The sequence below is a fragment of the Heloderma suspectum genome, chromosome 3 (genome assembly GCF_057233095.1).
Source record: "Heloderma suspectum isolate Gila_16-S chromosome 3, 16-S_ref, whole genome shotgun sequence".
In the NCBI taxonomy this organism is placed as follows: domain Eukaryota; kingdom Metazoa; phylum Chordata; class Lepidosauria; order Squamata; family Helodermatidae; genus Heloderma; species Heloderma suspectum.
In genome coordinates this window covers 240,638,987-240,664,260 of record NC_139460.1, presented here as the reverse complement: position 1 = coordinate 240,664,260, position 25,274 = coordinate 240,638,987, and the positions used below count along the sequence as shown (strand labels likewise).

The window sequence follows — 25,274 nt, the reverse complement described above, 5'->3', positions numbered from 1 at the left end:
AAGGCCTCCAGCTTATGGTCTCTCCTCTACAACAGAATTACAGGCCTTAGTTACCAATAGCCATTCATGCTTTATAGCCATTCATTAGCCCACTACTCCTTCCAGGTGCGACTGGGATCACCTTGTGGGCACAATGTTATACTGTCCCCAAACAGTATTCGTGTGATGTACAGCAGGAGTAGGCAACCGGGTGCCCTCCAGATGTTCTGAATGGCACCTCCCATCATTCCTGACCAATCGCCATGCTGGCTGGGGCTGATAGGAGTTCTAGTCTAAAACATCTGGTGGGCATGAGGTTGCCTACCCCTACTGTACAGGGTCTGGGAAGGGGCAGTAGTAATGCATGGGAAAGTGGGGAAATGATGCTATGGAAGGCCATGGCCCATTGAGTTCTGGAGGATTGGGATTATGCATTTTGATGACTGCTCATTAGCAGATAACACATCTTTTCCTTTTCTTCATTTGCAGAGACAAACCAAGAGCTACAAGACAATACAGAAACTCATGACTCTCATGCAGCCTACATTGTTGCCGCTGTTGGCCTGGCTGTTGTTGTCATGGCCCTTGCAGGACTTATTTTGAAAACTAAATTGAGGAGACCGATTCCATATCAGATAATGTGAAAACTTAAAACCTTGGGCCACAATCCAGCACAGAGTTAAGCATGATGAAACACGTATCTCAATGGGTTTAGGAGACACAACTAACTGTTGAGTGGACTGTGGACTTGGTGTCTGGCAAGCACATTTTCTATATGCTTATACAATACTTAGTACTTGCAAGATACATCCTCATGAAAGAGATCTCAACATTGGTATTAGGGCTGTGCACGGACCCTCCAATCTGCTTCTGATGCCACTTCAGATCCTCAGAAGCGACCCCTATCCTCTTCAGACTGATTTGGACCCCCTCCACTCTGACTTGGATCCGAATCCAAAGCGAGATTTGGATATCCGGATCACCCGTTTTGGGCGTTTTTCCATTGACTTGCATGGGAAAACACAAACGGTCATAACTTTTTCAGTTTTTATGATACAGGCATGAAATTTGGGGACCTCTCCACCCCCTGGAGAGGAGGACACCTGCAAAATTTTAGACAGTTTAGCCCAGTGGTTTTTGTGCTATGTGGAGTTAAAATCTGATGTTTTCCACAGAAGCCCCAACCAAAGAGCTGTAACTTCTCCCTGTTTCCAAGCATGCATGTGACACCTTGGCCCTTCCCAGCCCGACTCCATGCAATCGCACCTCCCAAAGCCTAGGCAGTTCGGCCCACTGGCTTGTGTGCTAGGCACAGGTGAAATTTGAGTTTTTCCAGGAAAACTCCCAAAGCAAGGAGCTGTAACATCTTCCCACCTCTGCCCCTGCCAACACCCCGAAGATGCCTCATATTGTGGTGGATTACTTTGCTACACAGTGGATTGTTATTGGAATAAGAAGGTATCTAATATAAATACTGTGTGTCTTGTGCTTTTCCAAGACTGCCTTGAAATTGGAAGGTATTGTATTGGTGGAACAACAACCTAGCATGCACACACATATGGACACACAAGAGCTAAAGAAAAGCAGAACTACCTAAGCAAATGATGGGTGTCTTTAATTTATTGTTTTATATTTCATGTTCTTTTATGGAAGGCAGGGTAACTTCAAGAAATACAAGACAGAGCAGGCAGTAAGATACGAGCCTAGAGAATTTTTTTTTTAACCCTTCTTTAATTTCTGTTTGGGAGGATCATCACAAAGAGAAGACAGATAGTTCACTTCAGCATGGGGTGTGGGGCACGCAAACACTACATACACAGGCTGCTATAATATACCTTTCTTTAAGAATTTAGAATGATAAAAGTAAATGTGTGAATATGACTTAAAGGGGGGGGGGGATCATACCCAGAAGACAATGTTTGCTTTTAAAAATCAAAATAAGACTGAGTTGACAGATAAAAATGACAAGGAAATAAAATGGAGACAGCAGAAGTGAGGGTTGACCTTAAACAATGAACACCGCCTTTTCTGGAGTCCAAAATCGAGATAAACAAACACAGGAATGGCAGGGGAGGTGACAGCGTAGCAGCAACAGGTGAGGAAAAGCTATGATAGTTTGAAAAAATATGGAAAGGAGAGATAAATCTAATGAAGTAAAAAATAATAAATAAGTCAGAGGTAGAAGGAAGAGGTGCTGCAAAAGACACAGTCCCAAAAGGGATGGAGTACCAAGGAGTGAGGGAATGCTCCCAGTACAACCAAGCTGTTTCCTTTTTATTTAAATTTTGAGGAATGCCTAATGGCAATGAAAATCGAATGAATTGAAGAAACAACTCCCAAGAATGCACACGTGCACACATATGATCATCTACCCACACCAGCCCTCTCCCAAAGACACAGCTAGCGCAATAACCGAATGCAGCCTTTCGCCAAAGAATATATACACCGTTCCTCCACCTCTCTCTCTGAATGGAGACTGCTGGTGTCAGTTCTGGCTGAAAGTTCCTATTCACCAAAGCACACTCTCTCCTCCCCCTGCACTCGCCCCCCACCTTCCCACATCTGCTCACCTTCCTCCTCCCTCCTCCTCGTGCCCTTCCGCGTGAACGGTCAGAAGTTGATACTTTTTGTAGACAGCCTGTCTGGACTGCTCAGGCATTAAATAGAGCTTGGAATATATGAGGCAGAAGAGGTGCTTTGTGGGAGGGCCGCTTTGCCCCTGGGTGCCCCAGTACTGCTCTGACCCACCTCGTACCACGAGGATTTTGCTCCAAATAAGCCTGCTTCGCCTCGTTATTCGGGCTTCGAAATGAGGGAGTGTACAGCCCTAATTGGCATGATTTACTTTGGTTTTGCTTTTACATGAAAATATAGCAGCTGGAAAATATATTGGAAACAACTCAGCACTATTAAGTACTTGAAATTTCCAGCTATTTTGCTTAATTCTTCTATTGAAATGAATGGGTCTTAAAATTATTACCTTTTAACTAGATTATAGAGATTGTCATGAATGTATGTATGTAGATGAATTCAGATTGGATGTGGACCTGAAACATAACACTAAATGCAAATACAAATGAATCCCAGATTCCCAGCAGAAGTTCATATTCAGAACTCAGCTTATTTGTTTCTAATTCAAGCCCTCTTCAGGTGTTATAAACCTGTAAGTGAGCCCTGGCTCCTTCACCCAGTCCTTCCCAGGACGAACTGAAAACTCTGAAGAGAGGCTGTAATTCTGTTCAGCTCAAGCAAGGTTCCTAAACTCATGGAGGACTGTAAATGTGTTTAGTCAGATATGGTAAGAGTATTTCCCCATCAAAACTTGGAAGTCTGAGGTGGAAGGCATGAGGCCTGTGCATATGTCCCTGTGTCCCCTCCATGCTTAAAATTTTATAACACCTTCAGTTTGACACAAAATCATTTTCTGACATTTCTGCCCATTTCTGTCAAGCATTATCCAACATTCACAGCTTACTACCACATTTAGTTGAGCAAACTTTTTTTAAAATGACATCCACCATTGAGATTTTATTCTGATAATTTTAATAGTAGTTTAATATGAGAAATATTCATTGGTAAATAAAGAAATCATATTAGTATTCTGAAGAAAAGTTTGTTTCTGGTTAATTTGTTTTTTATTTTTTGTATAGGCCTCCTTTTAGGGTAAAACCCTCTTTAGGTGGCTTCCAATGATCCATTAGACTTAGGGATGTGTGAACCCACCCCCTTCAGGGTTCTCTGGGTGCCCGCCCAGCCCTAGCCCTTGCTCGGCGGTCCCCAGACTGCACTTGAGCCCCTCCTGTGCTCAGTGAGCAGACCACATTCACCCCAGGGGCCTCGTCAAGCTCCTCAGTTGCCATTTTTGAAAAATAAAGTGGCGATCCAGCGATCATCTTCCCTTGACCCTGGCCCTAAAGCCCCCTGAGTGCCATATGCATGTGGTTGCTGCTTTTCAGCCTAACATTGAGGCTGATATCAGAACCACTAAGATCAAATGGACTGAGGAAGGTGGACAGGTCCATTACGAAGTTGCTAAATGCTGATCATTTCCACAAGATTCGTTCTTCCATTCTCACAATGGGCACAAACTCTGGAATTTTAGATGTTTATGAGATTTTGATCAATGAATTAAAGGCTCATTTAACAGTTAAAAACTCAGGGAAGCATCAGACTACCCAGTTTAGATCTAAGAGCTGGTTTGGTCAGGATTGCATTTGTGCTAAGAAAGGACTGATTGCTAAATTCAGGGCCTACAAGGAAAACCCCTTAGCAGTCTCATTGGCTGACTTAATATCACACAAAAAACACAATAAAACCCTGCTTAAGGCTAAAAAGAAGTGTGCTCAAAAAGCAGGGAGAGAACAACTCATGCTGTGAGGTCCAAAGATACGGTCTCCTTCTGGTGCTTGACTACAGTGCTTCCTTCTTGTGGTCCAACACGTCTGGATGGTCATATTTCTTCTGAGATATGGGAGTCACATTTCCTCTATATGCAGAAGAGGAGGCATCTACTTTCTAGATGGAGTGTAACTCAAGACCCTTTATTGAATGGCCTCCTGTCTCACTCTCTGAGATTACTGATCTGGTAAATCAAGTAAAACCAGGTAAGGCCCCTGGCTGCGACTATGTACCTCCAGAGCTAATGAAAAGAAATATTGATCAGTGGGCTCCAATTCTAGTTACTCTCTTCACATACAAAGATCAAACTGCCCATATTCCTCCAGACTGGGGCTTGGCTATCAGCATTCCCATCTTTAAAAAGGGAAGGAAATATGACCCAGTCAATAACCACCCAATCAGCTTACTTACCATTATTAGCAAGCTATATTTCAGGCATCTCTACTGGAAATTTCAAACCTGGATGGAACATGAAAACATTCTGGCAGATGAACAGGCTGGCTTTAGATCAGGCCGATCCACTATGGACTGAGCTTTAATCCTTCAACAGCTTGTGGAGAAACACATCAATAAACTTAAAACTTCCCTGTTCACAGCTTTTGTAGATCTGTCAAATCTGCCTTTGACTCCCATCTCCAGAGATAAACTTTGGCATAAACTTGAGGCTACTTCGGTGGATTGCTGCTTACTACTTCTTATGTATCAGTTACATGAAAGCACCACCTTAACAATTAGATGCAACCCGGCGGGTCTGTTGTCTAGCCCTGTTTCAACATTCAAAGGTGTAAGGCAAGGTTGCAAACTTGCTCCTCTGTTGTTCTCTGTTGACTTCCACTTTCCTAAGCTAGCTGATAGACACCTATCCATGCTACTTTATGCTGATGATGTGGTAATCCTCTCTCAGCCACCTATAGGCTTGAAGAGAGCTTTGCATGCCCTGGCCCAATATTGTCACGATGAACGTCTGCAAATAAATTATCAGAAGACAGAGGTCATGGTCTTCGGCAAAAGACTGAGGACATACAGCTGGATTGTTAATGGCCATAAGATTGAGCAGGCAAAGATCTTTAAATACCTGGCTGTTGCTTTCCAAGCCAACGGAAGCCAGAAGGTGCATGCAGAAAATGCCACCCAGACAGCCCGCAGAAATGCCACTGCTACTTTAAGTTTCTTCCGTGCAAGAGGAGCCCACTATGTACTGGCAGCAGTAAAGCTGTTTGTGGCCAAATCATTAGCTCCGCTCTTGTACAGTGTGCAACATGGCCCCTTTCCCAGCTTTGCCCCCGTGGAAGCAGTACAACATTTTCAATTTTTTTTTTATTTTTAAAAAAAAATTTTTTAAAATTTTTGAGGGCTGCGCTCCAGGTGACCCACTGTGTTTCCAATGCTGCTTTGAGACTAGAAATTGGTCTCCTGAAGGTTGAAACTAGAGCCTGGCTCGCCATTTTTATTTTTGGTTAAAGTTATTTTTTTCCCACCAGGCCTAGCTCCATTAATCTTTCAAGATGTATTTCAATCTTTCTGGACTAAAGCTTCATCTCAAAAGCTTTTGTTTTATGGACACCCCCCCCCCCAGTTATTTGATTTCTCTGGGGTATGAGAAGGCCAGAGCAATGCTCAGGCAATGCCTGGCAGACGTTGACTTGAGCTCAACTTCAAAATTCCATTTTAATTGACACTGCACTTCAACTTCAACTTCAACTTCACAGACCAGAAAATTACTTCTATTCACTCTCAGTCCAGAAGTACCACAGAGCTTTTACACTGGCACACCTCAGTTCCCTCCTCTCAGCTGTCTTGGAGGGTAGATTCCGTAAAACTCCCTACTACAAACAGAAGTGTCTGTGTGACTCAGGAGAGATTGAAACAGTGACCGATGTTCTTCTGTACTGTCTTTTCTATTGTGACATTTGTAAAACTTTTATTGATCGCATTTTATCTGAACTGCCAGGATGCTCAGAGTCATTTTATGTGTTTTTATTTCTTTCTGAAATAAAAACACATAAAATAAAAACACACAAAAAAATTTTTTTTTATTTCTTTCTGCCCCTTCATGGATCACTGCCTTGTTGTGGCGAAGGGGCTTGCGTAACTCAGTGAAGCCATAAGCTATGCCGTGCAGGGCCACCCAAGACGGACAGGTCATGGCAGAGAGTTCTGACAAAATGTGGTCCACTGGAGAAGGAAATGGCAACCCACTCCAGTATTCTTGCCAAGAAAACCCCATGGAACGTATCACAAGGCTAAAAGAGATGACGCCGGAAGATGAGCCCCTCAGGTCGGAAGGTGTCCAATATGCTACTGGGGAAGAGCAGAGGGTATTTCCAAGTAGCGCCAGAAAGAGTGAAGCGGCTGGGCCAAACCCGAAAGGACACTCAGCTGTGGATGTGTCTGGTGGTGAAAAGAAAATCCGATGCTGTAAAGAACAATATTGTTTAGGAACCTGGAATGTCAGATCAATGAATCAAGGTAAGCTGGAGGTGGTCAAACATGAGATGGCAAGATTGAACATCGACATCTTGGGAATCAGCGAACTAAAATGGACAGGCATGGGCGAATTTAATTCAGGTGACCATCATATCTACTATTGTGGGCAAGAATCCCTTAGAAGAAATGGAGTAGCACTCATAGTCAACAAAAGGGTGGGAAAAGCAGTACTGGGGTACAATCTTAAAAATGATAGAATGATCTCAGTACGAATCCAAGGCAAACCATTCAACATCACAGTAATTCAAGTCTATGCCCCAAACACTGAGGCCGAAGAAGCTGAGGTTGATCGGTTCTATGAAGACCTACAACACTTTCTAGAACTAACACCAAAAAAAGATGTCCTCTTCATCATAGGGGATTGGAATGCTAAAGTAGGAAGTCAAGAAATCACCGGGATAACAGGCAGGCATGGCCTTGGTGTACAAAATGAAGCAGGACAAAAGCTAATAGAGTTTTGCCAAGAGAACATGCTGATCATAGCAAACACTCTTTTCCAACAGCACAAGAGGCGACTCTACACATGGACATCACCAGATGGTCAATATCGAAATCAGATTGATATGTCCTTTGCAACCAAAGATGGAGAAGCTCCATACAGTCAGTAAAAACAAGACCTGGAGCTGACTGTGGCTCAGATCATGAGCTGCTTCTTGCAAAATTTCGGCTTAAATTGAAGAACGTCGGGAAAACCACTAAACAGTTCAGGTATGACCTAAATCATATCCCTGATGAATATACAGTGGAGGTGAGGAATAGATTTCAGGGATTAGACCTGATAGACAGAGTGCCTGAGGAGCTATGGACGGAGGTCCGTAACATTGTTCAGGAGGCAGCAACTCAATCCATCCCAAAGAAAAAGAAATGCAAGAAAGCAAAGTGGCTGTCTGATGAGGCTTTACAAGTAGCTCACGAAAGAAGGGAAGCGAAAAGCAAGGGAGAAAGGGGAAGATATACCCAACTGAATGCAGAGTTCCAGAGAATAGCAAGGAGAGACAAGAAGGCCTTCTTAAATGAACAATGCAAAGAAATCGAGGAAAACAACAGAATGGGAAAGACTAGAGATCTCTTCAAGAAAATTGGAGATCTCAAGGGAACGTTTTGTGCAAAGACGGGCATGATAAAGGACAAAGAAGGCAGGGACCTAACAGAAGCAGATGAGATTAAGAAGAGGTGGAAAGAATACACAGAAGAACTATACAGGAAAGATCTTAATGTCCTTGATAGCCATGAGAGTGCAGTCACTGAACTTGAGCCGGACATCCTAGAGAGTGAAGTTAAGTGGGCCTTAGGAAGCATTAGTAACAACAAAGCTAGTGGAGATGACAGTATTCCAGCCGAGCTATTTAAAATCCTAAAAGATGATGCTGTTAAAGTGCTGCATTCAATATGCCAACAAATCTGGAACACTCAACAGTGGCCACAAGACTGGAAAAGGTCAGTTTACATTCCAATTCCAAAGAAGGGCAACGCCAAAGAGTGTTCAAACTACCGCACCATTGCGCTCATTTCACATGCCAGCAAGGTGATGCTCAAAATCCTACAAGCTAGGCTTCAGCAGTATGCGAACCGAGAACTACCGGAAGTACAAGCTGGATTTCGAAGAGGCAGAGGAACTAGAGATCAAATCGCCAACATTCGCTGCATCATGGAGAAAGCAAGAGAATTCCAGAAAAACGTCTATTTCTGCTTCATTGACTACGCTAAAGCCTTTGATTGTGTGGATCACAACAAACTGTGGCAAATTCTTAAAGTGATGGGAGTACCAGACCACCTTACCTGTCTCCTGAGAAACCTGTACGAGGGTCAAGAAGCAACAGTAAGAACCAGACATGGAACAACCGATTGGTTCAAAATTGGGAAAGGAGTACGACAAGGCTGCATATTGTCACCGTGCTTATTTAACTTATATTCAGAGTACATCATGAGAAATGCCGGGTTGGATGAATCAGAGGTCGGAATTAAGATTGCTGGGAGAATTATCAACAACCTCCAATATGCAGACGATACCACCCTAATGGCAGAAAGCGAAGAGTATCTAAAGAGCCTCTTGGTGAGGGTGAAAGAGGAGAGTGCAAAAGCTGGTTTGAAACTCAACATTAACAAAACTAAGATCATGGCATCTGGCCCCATCACTTCCTGGCATATAGAAGGGGAAGAAATGGAAGCAGTGACAGATTTTACTTTCTTGGGCTCCAAGATCACCGCAGACGGTGACTGTAGCCCTGAAATTAAAAGACGCTTGCTCCTTGGGAGGAAAGCTATGGCCAACCTAGACAGCATAGTAAGAAGCAGAGACATCACCTTGCCGACAAAGGTCCATCTAATCAAAGCTATGGTTTTCCCAGTAGTAATGTATGGCTGTGAGAGCTGGACTATAAGGAAGGCTGAGCGCCGAAGAATTGATGCTTTCGAACTGTGGTGCTGGAGAAGACTCTTACGAGTCCCCTGGACTGCAAGGAGGTCAAATCAGTCCATCCTAAAGGAAATCAACCCTGAGTGCTCATTGGAAGGACAGATACTGAAGCTGAAGCTCAAATATTTTGGCCACCTAATGCGAAGAGAAAACTCCCTGGAAAAGACCCTGATGCTGGGAAAGACTGAAGGCAAAAGGAGAAGGGGATGGCAGAGGATGAGATGGCTAGATAGCATCACAGATGCAATGAATATGAACTTGAGCACGCTCCGGGAGAGAGCGCAGGACAGGAAGGCCTGGCGTGCTATGGTCCATGGGGTCACGAAGAGTCGGACACGACTGAACGACTGAACAACAACAACAATTTCTTTCTGATAAAAAAGCATCCACTACTCTTATTGCTTCCAAATTTTTGGCAGCAGCAAGCAAAATCCATCAAGAATTTACTCAATTCACTCAGTAAAAAAGAAAAAGAAAAAATTCTTTTAAATGTCTAGAACTTTTATAATTTTTGGTTTTATACATATACCATCTCCTTTCCTATTATTGGTCAATGTGTTTTATGTTGATTATTGTGCTACTTTGGTCACTGGACCAAAATAAAGAGTGACTGACTAAAGCAGCGATCACAAAAATGTGCATATTTCCATATGCACAAAAATGTGCATATTTGTGAATTTGCATATGCATGAATATGTGCATTTGCAGAAATGCACATTTTTGCATATGCAAAAATGCACATTCACAAAATGTGCATATTCACGCATATGCAAATGTGCGCATTTTTGTGATCGCCATTTTATTTTTCAAAAATGGTGACTGAGGAGCTCGACGAGGCTGCCGGGGTGAGTGCAGGCCACTTGCCAAGCATGGGCAGCGGGCGAGTGGGGCCAGGGGCTTGGTGAGTGGGGCTCAGGGGTGCGGGCGGGTTTTTTTTTTTTGCCAGATTCCAGAATCAGGCATCCGCGCCATCCCTAGTTAAACATTAAACACACAAAATTTCAAAACAAATAATAAATAATAAGAGCCAGCAGATAAAACTAAAATACAAATATTACAATCCCTTCATAGTTACACCTAAAATAATTCCCACTCATCAGCCCAATAAATCAATTTAAGAGAAAGCCACTGAGAACAGATACTCTGCTAAAGGGCTACAAGGAAGGGTCCTGATACACCACAAGAGAGAGTATATTTAGGGATGTTCAAAAGTCACATATCTTTTCGAAGGGTGACATTTGCAGTGGGGGGGAGGTGCTCTGTCCCTCCTCCCGAAATGCTCTCCAGCCAGCTCCGCTCCACTGACATTCTGCGGAGCCGCTGCCCAGGGCCACCCGCAGCCGGACATCCAGCCGCTGGGCAGCCTGCACAGGGACGCAAATGGCGGCTGCCGTAGCTGCCGCCATTTGCGTCCCTGTATTTTGCCATGATAGGCTACGTAAATATTTACATAGCCTATCACGGCAAAAAAGCAACAACCGGCGAACGCAAATGGCGGCGGCTACGGCGGCCGCCATTTGTATTCCCTTTTTTTTTTGCCGTGATAGGCTACGTAAATATTTACATAGCCTATTATGGAAAAAAAAGGGGGGGGAATGCAAATGGCAGCCACTACGCCATTTGCACCCCTCTCTTTTTTCGTAATAGGCTACATAAATATTTATGTAGCCTATCACACGGCAAAAAAAAGGGAATGCAAACGGCGGCTGCCGTAGCCGCCGCCATTTGCGTTCCCTTAGTTTTGCCATGATGGGCTATGTAAATACTTACATAGCCTATCACAGCTTCTGCAGGGACGCAAATGGCATCCCTGCATTAGCCGTGATAGGCTAATGCAGCCTATCACATAGCCTTTCACGGCTATATGGAAGAAGTTAATGGCGGCTGCAGACATGGCCGCCATTCGCAATGCAGCGCAGACGGCAGCACATAGGTGCTCTGTTCTGGGCCCATTTCACAGGGTGGGGGGGCGGGGGGCTTCGTTCCGCCACAGATTTCGGGGGGCCGTGGTGGAATTCTCTGAAATCCCTAAGTATATTCCACAGATGTGGGGCTAGTGCTGAAAAAGCCCTTTCTGTTTTGCCTGCCAACCTAGTTGTTCTCAGGGGTGGGATGACCTCAAATTGCAGGCAGGCTGATATGGGTGAAAGGAGTCCTTGAAGTAACTTCGCCCCAAACCATTTTGAGCTTTAAAGGTCAAAACCAGCACTTTGAATCGGGCTTGGAAACTAGGGTTGTCCATCATGGGGAAATCCATGACAGATCCCCATGATGGACTCAGCTCAGCTTGTATCAGTGAGCCAAGCCGCGGTAAAATTCCCCAAACGCAGGAACTTTACCAAGGTTTTTTGTGTGTGTGCAAAATGGCAGCGGGCGATGGCGGCAGAATTCCTGCTGCCACTTGCCACTATTTTGCACAAAAAACCTTGTGCACAGTGGCAGGGTCTCTGTCCACAGGCCTTTCATTCCCCCTCCCGTGGTCGGGAAGGAGAACAAAAGACTTGCACACACAGCAACCCCACTGTATGCAAAATGGGGAATGAGAGGCGAGTGGCACTCCCCTATTGTCCTCCATTTTGTGCACAGCAGTGTCTCTGTGCGCAAATCTTTCATTCCCCCTTCTATGGTAGGGAGGGAGAATGGAAGATTTTCATGCACAGTGACCCCGCTGTGTACAAAATGGAGAATGAGAGGGAAGTGCCCTGCCCCTCACATTCTCCATTCTGCACACAATGGGGGTGCTGTGTACGCAAGTCTTTCGTCCTTCCTCCTGGGGTGGGGAGGGAGAATGAAAGACTCATGCACAGAGACCCTGCCACTGAGTTCCGCTCCGCCCTCCTCCTCCTCCTGTCCTGCTGCTTCTGCTGTGGTAGCGAGGACAGGAGGATGAGATGGGAGAGCCACTCTACTGCCAACACATTAATATGACAGTAGTCTGTTTAACATCAAAGGATCTGCAAATGCTCATTAGAGCATTTCAAACTACTGTTGCTTTTCAAACTACTGTGAGACTGCCATTAATTTTCATTAACCAGTAGTAGATTATCTGTGACGTTGGGTGCTGTCTGACCTTTACCATGGCTAAAGTATACCTGCTAATGGAATTTCCTTGTAACAATTCCACATTTCCTAATGTAATATTCTATTTTATTCTTTCTGCCTTTCTTGAATAAATTATTGTCGATAAATATCAGATTGTTTGATGTTCTGAGGTTTGCTTGAGTGGTTTCCCATGTCTCTTTTGCCACTTGAGTTGCAAGGCCTTGAAATCTCCTTGAACTGGCTGCAACCCCTGCTTTATTTATTTATTCATCATACAGTTTTCTATTCTTGGCTGCCTCCTCTACTTTATCTTTCACATTGCCAATTCAAGTATGCATTATCGTCTTTGTAGTCCCAGAACTTGGCTCCAGATACATTTACCTTGCACTTACCTGTTCTCTAATTTTGATTATTTCTTCATCATTCAGCAGTCTTTTACATTCTACCTCTTCTAATAAAGACTCAGAGGATAGCCACAAAAACCTCGGCATGGCTTAAACTAGAATTAACAAACAAATTTTCTAAAGCTGTTCATAAAGTATTTCTCCATGAATCTTCTGGATTTTGAAATTAGACAATCATGGGAAGGACCTGTTCAGTTTGAATTACCCTGGTAGTTACTTCTATGGGTTGGTGTAAGGAAGAGGAGATATAAGCAACTGTACTGCACTGCATTTCAAAGCCATAGTCACAGGATCTAATATGGGGGAAATCAGGACAGATACAGTTTTAGAAAACTAATGGTTCAAGCTATGCCTAAGTCGTTGGACTCATATTCACAAGACATTAGCCCTATTCAGGCATTTTGAAAGGGGTTAGCATAAATACATGAAGAGAGGGAGCATTCTAGCCAGTCATGTTCATCACCCTCTACCTGTGGAAGGTGACCTTGTGAAGAGGAGAGCTTCCTGTATCTGTGGAGGCTTTCCACATGATTGAGAATGCTGAGAAATCCAGCATTTTAAATGTATAAATGGATGAATGATGAAGAAATATGCCTGTAGCCCAATGAGCAACTCTGAGTGAGTCTGAGGGCACTCCCCTCACCCTCTTTGAACTGCAGGCTGTCAGGCAATATCACAAACTGTTTTTGAACCATCTTTATATTTCCAAACTAGCTTGCCATATTGTGGTATGGGTGACATCAAGAAACATTGGACAGAACCCACCTCTGCCTTGGCCCACTGGTCGCTTTGCATCCAAAGGTCCCATTAAACACACAGAATTAGTTTCCTGGCTCGCTGGATCCTTGTCATAATGGGAACAAACATTTCTTGTGGAGTGGAACAGTCTCCCTGCCACTTGCCAAGCATAACAATGTTTTGCATTCTGTGTCACATCCTTCCTTACATGGAGTGACGCTCCAGGTGAGGCAACAAAGCAGGAAGGGGTCTGTGGGTGTACTTGTTGATATTTGTTTGATGTCACATCTACTCTACAGGACATTTTGGCCCATTTCCTTCTGGGAAATATCCCTCAGTGAAAAAGGGAAGAAAGAGAGTGGCAGGCTTGGGCTTCATGTCTGTTTATACAACAAGTCCAAAAAAAAATGAAAAGATAAGGAAGGTGGCATTGATATACACCTGTATTGTTGGTTTAGTGAGCATTCTTTGGCATCTTGAAAGGTCTTTCTGAAGAATTTCCTTTTCCCATGAGCTGACGAAGGGAAGATCAAATTTCAGACCTTGCCCCTCCATATATTTTCAGATGTGTCCAGCCTGAAGTCCACTTCTTTGAATTCTCCTGGAATCTTAACCCAAGATGGATCACACCGTGATCTTCCTTTGGGTGCTGCTTTCCGCTGCAGGTAATGTGCTGGAAGGGGGTGGGAATATTTGTTCTATTCTTATTACATATAAAAAAACTGAACAAGAGTTCAAATTAGAATGGAGAACTGAAGAGCTGAAGGTTGAATATTAACATATTTGAACTTCCAGCTTTTTAGTGTAATACTAATAGATGTCTTACAGCTTTCTGATAGAGAATTAACTGTAATTTACATTGTAAATTGGCCAGTTGGTCTATATAATTTCATCTTTAGATTATGGATTGTCTACATACCTAGCTAGAGTTAGTCATAATTAAAGCACACTTACTTGGAAGTAAGTCCTGTTGAACACAGTAGAACATGCATCTGAATAAACATGGATCAGGCTGGAAATCCCATGGAAAGCAATGGGACAAGTTAGTCATGACTCAGCATACCTTGCCACAAGTCTATCAATTGATGTGCTACGTGGACAGATTTGGTATCTCTCTAATTGTGGGTAATGGGATGAAAGCTATAGTGATAAGAACAGGGTAGGTGGACTGGAGGAAGTAAGTCCCCACCCAAATCAATAAAACTCATTTAAGACTAATTTCTAAGTAGTTGCCCCAGCCCAGCAGCTTTGAATTACTCATATCTTGGCCCTAAATGTTTTGTAGAAATGATAATTCAAGTGTACTGATATATATTTGATCTGACTTGCTGTTATTGTTTCAGAGGCTTTCCTGCACATCAGTCTTATAAAATACACTGCAATCCTGTACACGCTTACCAGGGTGTAAGTGGCATTGAACTCAATGATGCTTATTTTTAGTAACCATTTCCAGAGGGCTAGCCACATTAGTCTATTGGCTAGGGATGGTGAATCTGTCACATTAGCTTTCTCCTACATTAAGATGTTTAAATCTAAAGTTATTTCTCTCCTGAATATGAATGTTGTGGATTTCGGTAAATTCTTATAAAAAAACCCCAAACTGAATGAAATTCTTGCCTATCTGCACTGCCCAAATTCAGTAAGTACAGCTATTCCCAGCATGGAGAGGATCTGATGCAAATGACAGCCATTAGTTTTTCAGTACAAAGACGATGCTGTCCATTTGCCCAAATCTTGCCCATTATGGAGAACACACTCTCCTGGTAGAGATTTTGGTCTTTCCTGAGGATTGTCAACCTATAGTTCCAGTACTTAGGAAGCTTTTGGCTGCCAGATAACTAGCCATAGCTGATCAATACATTTCAAATGAAGTGAACATCAAAAAATGTTTTAGGTAGATTCAGTTTTGGTTTTGTACTAACAAGAATTAGTAAAGAAAAATCTATTTGATCCATTTTTCATTTTTACTAGAAATATGCTTGTAACATTACATCAAAATATAACCTGCATATAAAAACATGTTTTGTTGTTAAACAGAGCATTACTAAAGATCTTTAGATCTTAATAGGGATGTGCGAAAGTCGCTTACCTTTTCGGAGGGGTGATTTGCAGTGGGGGGGCGGCACTCCACACCTCCCCCCGAAATCCTAACCCAGCCGGCTCCGCTCTGCAGCAACTCCGGGTGCATTTGCAGACATACGGAGCCTGCGGACGCAAATGGTGGTGGCTATGGCGGCCGCCATTTGCGTTCCTGTTTCTTTGCCATGATAGGCTACATAAATATTTAAATATTTACATAGCCTATCATGGCGAAAAAACAGGAATGCAAATGGTGGCCACCATAGCTGCCACCATTTGCATTTCCTTTTTTTGCTGTGATAGGCTACATAAATATTTACGTAGCCTATCATGGCCTCCGCAGGGACACAAATGGCATCCCTGCGTTAGCCATGATAGGCTACGTAAGGCAAAAATGGAGAAGCGAATGGCAGCTGCAGATGCAGCCGCCATTCGCAAAGCTGCGTGAACGGCACCAGGTAAGTGATCCATTTCGCATGCCTTTCGCGGGGTGGTGGGGCGGGGGGCTTTGTTCCGCCACGGATTTCGGGGGGCCGAATGCACTGGCATTCGGCCTCACTGATATCCATGGTGGAATCCTCTGACATCCCTAGATCTTAATAGCTTAAAAAAAGAGAGATCTTGTTCCCCAAGTTTCCCATTCAATACCGAATAGCTATTCAGCTACACAGACCTGGTGAGCTTCTGATAAAAAGCTCCTGCATTCTAAAATCAGCACATCATTATACTTTTTGTGTAGTAATTACTTCTTAGCTAATATTATCTAGGGTCCCATAAATTAGGGATCACAGTCTTAATTATTTCATTGTTATTAAACATTCCTAAAAAATTAGAATGTACAAAAAAAGGCTTATGCTTACAATTTTCTGGTTAGATATCAATTTTGAATTATATCTTTGAGAAGATATCATCTTACTCAAAATTTGCCAATTAAACCTAAATCTATAAATTTTTCTAGACATTTGTATATCAAGGTTTTTTATGGGTACACCTTACACAATATTTTTTGCTCATTAATTGATAAGTGAAAACTTTAAATACACTTTTGACCTGGAATAATACAGTCTCACAGTTGTTCATTATTCAAAAAACTTTTTGGCCCAAGTGATAGAGCTTAAATCAATATCTTCTCTTTGGATATCGTCTAGCTCCGTGTAACCATTATGTTTTATGTCAACTACCCAGAATGTTCACTGTGAACCTACTTGTGAACCTGTATCTTCCTTATCGGTACCAGTTACCTTATTATTTATTTAATTCTCTGGATTCCTTCATGCAACACACTTATTGTCCAGGGCTTGCAGCTCCAAGTCAAGACAGATATTGTGTGTGTGTGTGTGTGTGTTTGTATGAGGGGAAATAGTCATTTTCTTCAGTAATCATTTTGAGCACACTGAGGGCTAGGCCACCAACCTATTGTGGCAGATCCATGATCCTCTATAGAGCTACTTAAGGTTGGGCAAGTGCCAAGATGCTTGCCCCCCAAACTGATTGCACTGCTCAATGCTTAGAACCCCCCCCCCCAGTTTCTCCAAGGCTTCACCTACTTAAACAGGTGTGATGGCTGGGGCTTCCAGTTCAGCCTACCCTTTTCACCAATGGGAAAAGACACTCAGGGCATCATTTCCTGACAGAGAAGTGGATAGCTGGGCCTTCTCAGCCTTTGTTAGTGCTCTCTGCCCCTTCCTACCTAACCCCTTCACAAAGGTGAGGGATTTGTTTTAATTGGGGGAGAAGGGAGGGGTAGCAGGCAGTTAAGGGCGGGGTGGATGCAAGCAGAATCGAGGCCTAGGAAAAGTAGAAAAAGCTTGATTATATACTGCCAGGTAGAAAATACATTGAAAATTAGTTTAAACCAATGTTCAATATACTTGTTGTACTTCCACTTGGACATTATTTATATATCTCCCATCCGTTCCACAGTAGCCCTTCATTGCTAGCCATTATGTTCCATTATACTTCCCCACAGTCTAACCCAAGAAGCTTAACTGCCTTTAAAATGTATACAAAACTATCAGCTCCTCTCTCTTAACCTTGATTATTTTTTCTGAAAAGCACACCAGCTGGGACTTCAGTACATTCATTCACTACATAATCCTACACTGCTGATTATGCATTTAAAAATTGGTCCTGGCAACTTTGACATTGAGTGCTAATGATGTATGTAGAGTTTTCTTGAAGTAACTGGATACTCCACTATCACATAATTTATATTATGTGATAATATAATATAATATGAGAGCCAGTGTAGTGTAGTGGTGAGAGTGACGGACTGGGAGCCAGGAGATCTGGGTTCTAGTCCCCGCTCGGCCATGGAAGCTCACTGGGTGACTTTGGGCCAGTCACAGACTCTCAGCCCAACCTACCTCACAGGGTTGTTGTTGTGAGGATACAACAGAGAGGAGGAGGATAATGTAAGCCACCTTGGGTTCCTTGCAAGATGAAAAAAGGCGGGATATAAATGCAATAATAAAATAAATAAATAATTTCAGTTGTGCAAAGAAGTGTCAGTTTTGGGTAGATTTACAACCAAGTTCTTTCCACACTAGGACCTATAAGCACAGACAAGGCATCACTTTTGCACCATCAGCTGGAAGCAGAATGATGATTCTACATGACATTATGCTTTCCTAGAAAAATACAGCAATGGTTCCCCATGATTGTAATGGGAATTACTTTCTTGAAATTATGGTTAAAACTGCCTCTTTCAATCACCAAATCGATTTACTTGACTTTCTCCTCTCAAATTCCCTGTTTATTAAAGCAGCTTCTGTTTTTTTGGGCAAGTGTCCCTTTGATTAGTTGTTTCCCCCTAGACATTACATTACCTCATTAGTGCTTCAGTTAGTGACAATTTCTTCTTTGCAGCTACAGGACTTTCTCATTCATTAATTTCATTTATTTATTATATTTATATCCCACCTTTTTTTCCTCCCAGGAGCCCAAGGCAGTGTACACGATGCTCCTCCTCTCCATTTTATCCTCACAACAACCCTGTGAGGTAGGTTAGGCTGAGGGGCAGTGACTGGCCCAGAGCCACCCAGTGAGCTTCATGGCCAAGTGGGAACTAGAATCTGGATCTCCCAAGTCCCAGTCCAACACTCTAGCCACTAATAAATGAATGACCAATTCTTCCGGCTGCAATGAGGAAATGAACAGTAAATAGCTTACTGCCAGGGAATATAAAACTACTAATTAAAGTGTTTATTCAACAATGTCATGATATGACCCTAAATGTCTCATTACTCCTTTTTTCCTGATCTACACTGGACGAGCAGGTTTTAAAAAATTATTTAGTTTTAATTTATTATTACAGTTGTGTCCCACCTTTTTTCCTCTTGCAAGGAGTCCATGACGGCTTGCATGGTTCACCTCATCTCCATTTTATCCTCACAACAACTCTGTGAGGTAGGTTAGGCTGAGAGTCAGTGAATGGCTCAAAGTCACCCATTGAGCTTCATGGTCAAGTGGAGACTAGAACCCAGATCTCCTGAGTCCCAGTCCAACACTCTAACCACTACACCACAAATCAGGTCTGAAAAGAGAACTCCATGCGTAACACTTCAGTGCAACAGGCTGGCAATGACGTCTTTGAGTGGCTGCTGCAGGAAGAATCAATCATACCCCTAGCATTGATATAATGCTTTAGAATTTTCAAAGAGTTTCATATGCGCTGTCATAGTTATGATGCTTGCACAATTAGTCTTTAATCTCAGCAACATTTTCCCTCTGTCTCCTGCCCCTGGTCACTGTTTTAACAATTTTGGCATTGCTGCAAAGAATAATGTCCTATCTGAACACTCTGCTTTTTCTAAGCCAGAGGACCTCATTAATTCATCTTTGCTAACTTGATGGGCTTATTCCTATAACAAAGAATAATAATTAATATTAATAATAATTCATATCACATATGTCAAGTGTCCAAAGCACTGCACACACATTACAACAAACCTGTAAGGTAGGTCAGTATTATTACCCACATATTGCAGATGGGGAGAAATTGGGAGGTGTTTCCATCTGGGCCAGCCTTGCTGGAGAGTTTGTGTGCTGTTTTCTCCCTCCTCCAGGTATTATTTAATCCCTGAAGCTTGCAAGAGGCAGATGGGACACTGAGGCAGCATAATACCTACTACTACTACTACTTTGTAGGGTAGGTCATTATTATTATCCAGATGTGACACTGGGGCAGAGAGACAGGAGTCTGCCTATAGCTACCACAAAGGTACTGAAAGTGGACTGAGACGTGCCATACCAAATCTAAAACAGTCACAAATAATGGGTTGTATCCAATGTTAGTCTAACTTAAGTCCCGTTCATTCAATGGGTCTACTCTAAGCAAGGCTAACATTAGATATAATGAAATCTACTATTTCACCACGTGCTTCATTAAGGTCCTTTCAACCCACATTCACAATATGGCAGTTTGGTTATGTGTGAATTACACCTGGGTATGAGTGAAAGACAAAACCGATGGGCTTGGTTTACACCTATTGGACCACTGCTCTCTTAATTTTGGCTTTTCCAAGAACTTTATGTTTTAACTCTATGCACTGAGAACGTTAAAAAATAGCAGACATTTACTGCTGAGGCTTAGAAAGGCCCAAACGTACTGGCGTGTTGAAGGTTCCAGGCCAAATTCCACACATGCATACAGCCAACCATTTCCACAGTTCTTCTCAGAATGCCCTCTGCATAGTCAAGAGATTAGTGCAAAGGATTTGTTGAGTGTACACATTCCAATATTTTGGTTGCCTTACACAAAGCATGTATGAAGGGTCACTGTGGTTCTATTGAGGCATTTTGAGATTATGCCAGCACTACAGTTCAGTGGCAGTAATAGTAAATGTACTGCTACAGGATTTCCAGAAGCCAGTAAGGTTCAGAAAACAGAAGAGAAGAATGATGTCTGTGACATATCAAGTATAGACATTCATTTTGTTAATACTAGTTAAACATTGCAAAATACTGCTCTTAGGATAGTGCTTTTAGTTTTGGTTATGACATTATTAAAGTTTTAAAATGTATTCTATGATTTTTTTAAAAAAATGTATTTATTTTGCTCGCAGCTTATACAACAGGAACAGGAACATCTGGTAATTATGATTTCTTATTAATGTATCTGAATCAATAATTTCAATGGGTTTTTTTTTAAAGGGACAAGTTCCTTGCCTTAGGCATGGAAGAGAGAGAGACTGATCAAACATGTACAGTTGGGTGGAAGGGATCATCACAGCAATCTGTCCACTATAGTCAAACTTCTTTTTGTACAATATCTAGCCTCATCCCCAACATCTAGGAGCTGCCCACAAAGATTTCTCTGTAGATTTCTGCTGGCAGTGCTACTGTGATCCCTGGAAGGGGTGGGCCCTAGGTATTGGTGAAGAGGACTGCTAAAGCGGTGGGCATGCATGCCAACTCTCAAACTGCATGAGCCTTATCTTTCATTTTACTCTAGAGTAAGCACATGAGGCCTAGATTTGGATTGGTAGCACCAGGAGGGGAGGATTAAACCTCCTCCCAGCCATTTGCTTTCCAAAGTCCTCTCCATGGGGGAAGGTGTTAAAAAAATAAAAATACAGCTGGAGCCAATGTGGACTTTAAAAAATCCCTGCCTTGTGTGTGTGTGTGTGTGTGTGTGGGGGGGGGGGGGAGGATATTTTTGGAAGCAAACAGCTGGAGGAGGGAAGGTTTAATCCTCCTCTTCTAGAGTATGTATTAGTCAAGAGAAATAATAAATGATCTAATTGTATATTAGAATCTATATTATATTTTCCAGTATTTTTTTTGGCCAATGGACCTGATAGAAATGATAGACCTCAATGATACCAAACCCCTTTTCTCTCTTTTAGGCATTTCCAACAGTTTGGGACATGATTTTATATACTTTGCTTATAAATTAAGAGGGTAATATACAGTACATCAAGGCAACTTTCGTAACAATTCTGTATAATATTTCCATTCAGACTGTGTGGCTTTTCCAAGTAACATGGGCCTGGGATAAAAGAGTATTGATACTCTTGAGTCCCACAAGATGTTTTGATGGCCATTAATTTGGATGACTTTAAAAGGGAATTCAAAAAATTCATGGAGGATAAGGCTATCAATGGCTACTAGACACAATGGCTCTGCACTGCCTCCAGTATCAGAGGCAGTATGCTATGTAAACCAGTTGCTGGGGAACATGGATGGGAGGGTGCTGTTGCGCTCATGTCCTATTTGTGGGTTTCCCACAGGCAGCTGGCTGGCCACTGTGGGAATAGAACACTGGACTAGATGGACCCTTGGTTTGGTTTAGCATGGCTTTTCTTATGTTCTTACGCATAACGCTCTTCCTAAATTTCCCTTCTTTGAATACTTAAACACATGCAAGGACAGAGAATCCTGGAAGTAAGCTTTGCCTATAGCCATAGAGTGTTACACCTATTTTCCTGCTAATGTTTTTACTCCAAAACAAAAACAAGAATTGATACCAGGAGGAGGGCAGATGAATTAAGATTAAGTATGTTGAGCTTGATTCTTAATTGAGCTAATTTTTAAATGTCGAGTTAATTACCTTTCGTGTAAAGCAGGGGTTGGCAATATGTGCCCCGTGGGCTGCATACGTCGCCCACCCCGCAGCCTCAGGTGCAGCCCCTGCTATTCTGCCAAGTTTGGTAGCACAATGGTGGCAGGAGTGCAGCTACTCCCAAGGGGTCGAAACTGGCCCTGGATGCCCCATAAGACTGAGCTGAGATAGTCAATGCTGGTGGTGGGGTAACTTGTACAATCGCTGTTTTGATATGAGCAGAAAAGTAACTTATAGTTACCAATATAGCACATATTGGTCTTATTAATCCATTTGGGGCTTCTTTTTGTTTGCAAGAACGCAACTTGATTGCACTTGAGGTAAAAGTGTGCTTGAGGTAAAAGATCCTTAGAGCCCTAAGAATAAAAACCACATTCCAGTCTAACTGGTGCAGAAATTGGATTAACTGCAGTGCATCTTTGTTTCTTCTTTTTGCAACCACTTTGCAACCTTGATAAGAAGAATTTTCTGCTACATATTAAACCACATCAGCAAAATGCCCAATTTTGATATCATTGAAATGGTATTTACTGCAATATTTCTCTTTCTCTCTCCCTGCACTCCAATTCCTTCTTAAAAAAAAAAAAAAAAGAACAACCACGTCTTGCCTTAACAGGTCCTGCTTCAACTGGTAAGTTGCATCTCATCTTCTCCATCATATAATACGTAATCCTAGTTCTGGGAATGATGACGTTGTAGAATAGTTTTCTAATGCAGGCATTTGTCAGTGAGTGACCTGTCAGTGGAAATGTCTGGTAATCCATGGCTTAGCTTGATTTGCCAATGCTGACTTTTTCACTGCCTTTTGTGAACCGCCCAGAGAGCTTCGGCTATTGGGCAGCATAGAAATGAAATAAATAAATAAATAAATAAATAAATTCATTGGAGGCACCTATTACAGAAGGCCCTGTTATTTTCTCCTCTTAAATTTTGTTGCCTCCCAGTGTTTTCCAGCTCACCCCTCTATGGCAGTCTGGCTGATATCACGAGTTCTGTCTGTGTTAAGGCCATCATAGTAAAAGTCATACTGTAAATGTAGGTACTGTTGTGGTTGTTGTTGTTGCTACATCTGATTCCTGGACCAGTATTGTGATACTTACTGTGGTGGCTGCCTCTTGGTCAGTCTTTGCCAACTTGGGGCCCTCCAGATGTGTCAGGATATAACTCCCAGCATCCCCAGTCCAACACATATGGAGGGCCCCAGGTTGGTGGAGACTGACCAAGAGAGATAGCCAGCACAGAATAGGAAATGGTCAGGAAATGGTCATAGGAATAGGAAATGGCCAGGAAAATGGTGGCTTCACTTTTTACTTCTTCTGATTGGGCTGTATATTGACATTAGTGACCAATCAGAAGTATAATCGGCAGAAAGAGACATCATTTATGTCACAGGTTCCAGAGCATGTTTAGGAGCCAGGTAAATCTTTATCTCTGGGCTCCAAACTTATACTTTTCTGAGGCTCATAATGTGCACCTCAAATACAAGATGAGCATTATGATTCTCACTGAGCCAGTACCCCAGCCCCTCGCATCTCCTTACTCATCCCATTCCTATATTGTTCAACAACTCTGGGAGGGCACATGACTGATTGCTGCACTGGATTTATTGTTCATGCCTTTACAATATGTCTTTTATAGGGCAGAAAGCTCCTAACCACTAACTAAAATCAGCCAACTATTTGGGTCTTTGAAACAGGAAGTTGCCTAATGAAGGCATGATTGATGGTTGGCCAGCAGAAAATGCACTCGGGAGGGGGGGGGAATCATGATAATTAAATATGTATTTAGTTCTAGAGGAACGAAAAAGAAATTCGAAGCAGTTCTATGGAGGCTGACAGAGCGAAATGCTTGTATATCAACACTGATGAACTACATACAGAATGGAATGAGGAAAACTGGCTCATCCCTGTTTTCAAGGTTATGAGATACAGATTCCTGGGCTGTAATAGGTATAAGTACAGCCTAAATGGAAGTACATCAGGTTTTCACCCAAATATGCCTGGCTTGGCATTCAGATAAAGCAGCCTTCCTCAACATGGTGCCCTCCAGATATGTTAGACGGCAACTCCTGTCATTTCCAACCAGCATCCAACACATCTGGAGGATATGAGGTTGGGGAAGGATGAGATTAAAGCCTTGAAAACCTTGCATACAGACTTTTATTTCTAATATGCATGCCAAGGATATGGTGAATCCTTGCTTGCCCTGTGCTGAAATTAAGGGCATCTCTACACCAGCCTAAAATCCTGCATTTAAAATGGGGCTTTCTGCTTCTGTTTTAAATGCAGGATCACAACAACTCCCTTTTTCATGTACTTCCTCTCCCCCCACCCCTTCCCCATCCTTCTCCACACATCTGAGTCTTCCATTATCTTTCATTGATGTCACTCCTCTTCTTGCCACTTTTACTCTTTTCACGGGGGAAACTGAAGCAGAACACAAAGGGGTAATTTGAGAGCCCATGTGGTGTAGTGGTTTGAGTGTTGGACTGGGAGCCAGGAGATCCGGGTTCTAGTCCCCACTTGGCCATGGAAGCTCACTGGGTGACTTTGGGCCAGTCACACACTCTCAGCCCAACCTACCTCACAGGGTTGTTGTTGTGAGGATAAAATGGTGAAGAGGAGGATTATGTACGCCACCTTGGGTTCCTTGGAGGAAAAAAGGCAGGATATAAATAAATAAATAAATTGATAGCTCATTATCCGCCATCTATTTAAAAACGGAGCAAAGGGCATTTAGTGCAGGAGCTGCCTTGGATGATCACAGCATCATGTAAAGAGCCCGCAAACTTCCGTGAAGGAGCAATCTCAATCGCAGGATAAAAGCTCTGTGTGAAGGAGCCCTAAAGCTGGATTCGCTTGGCTTGTGACTATTGTTTCTAATACTTCTGTCTATGACAGCGCTCTCTGCTTGTGGTGAGCAGATCGTCTCACTCAGGGGTATTTATTTTTATTTTATTTATTTATTTCATTTCTATACCGCCCAATAGCCGAAGCTCTCTGGGCGGTTCACAAAAATTAAAACCAAACAGCACACAATAAAACAATTTAAAATATAGAGAACATTAAAACCACAATATAATAATACAACCACAATAAAACCTAGCAGCAGTGCAGGAGTTTAAAATACAGATTTAAAACAGCAAAGCTAAAAATTTAGAAAGCTA

General features: G+C 42.5%; 3 protein-coding genes across 7 annotated transcripts in view; all 3 read left to right on the top strand.

Moving 5' to 3' along the window:
* Positions 1-3,583, top strand: part of LOC146350947 (scavenger receptor cysteine-rich domain-containing protein DMBT1-like) — a 60,534-nt gene extending 56,951 nt beyond the window's left edge. For all 4 annotated transcript variants that reach the window (XM_084845982.1, XM_084845980.1, XM_084845981.1 and 1 more), the window contains one exon: positions 469-3,583. In XM_084845982.1, the coding sequence (XP_084702108.1) occupies positions 469-623 (155 nt within the window). In that variant the 3' untranslated portion in view covers positions 624-3,583. The remainder of the gene's footprint in view (positions 1-468) is intronic.
* Positions 1-25,274, top strand: part of LOC146350943 (uncharacterized) — a 351,952-nt gene that overhangs the window by 142,795 nt on the left and 183,883 nt on the right. The window lies entirely within an intron of this gene.
* LOC146350946 (scavenger receptor cysteine-rich domain-containing protein DMBT1-like) overlaps positions 14,050-25,274 on the top strand; it is a 61,379-nt gene continuing 50,154 nt past the window's right edge. For both annotated transcript variants that reach the window (XM_084845978.1, XM_084845977.1), the window contains exons 1-3: positions 14,050-14,129; positions 20,610-20,636; positions 22,701-22,739. In XM_084845978.1, the coding sequence (XP_084702104.1) occupies positions 14,084-14,129; positions 20,610-20,636; positions 22,701-22,739 (112 nt within the window). In that variant the 5' untranslated portion in view covers positions 14,050-14,083. The remainder of the gene's footprint in view (positions 14,130-20,609; positions 20,637-22,700; positions 22,740-25,274) is intronic.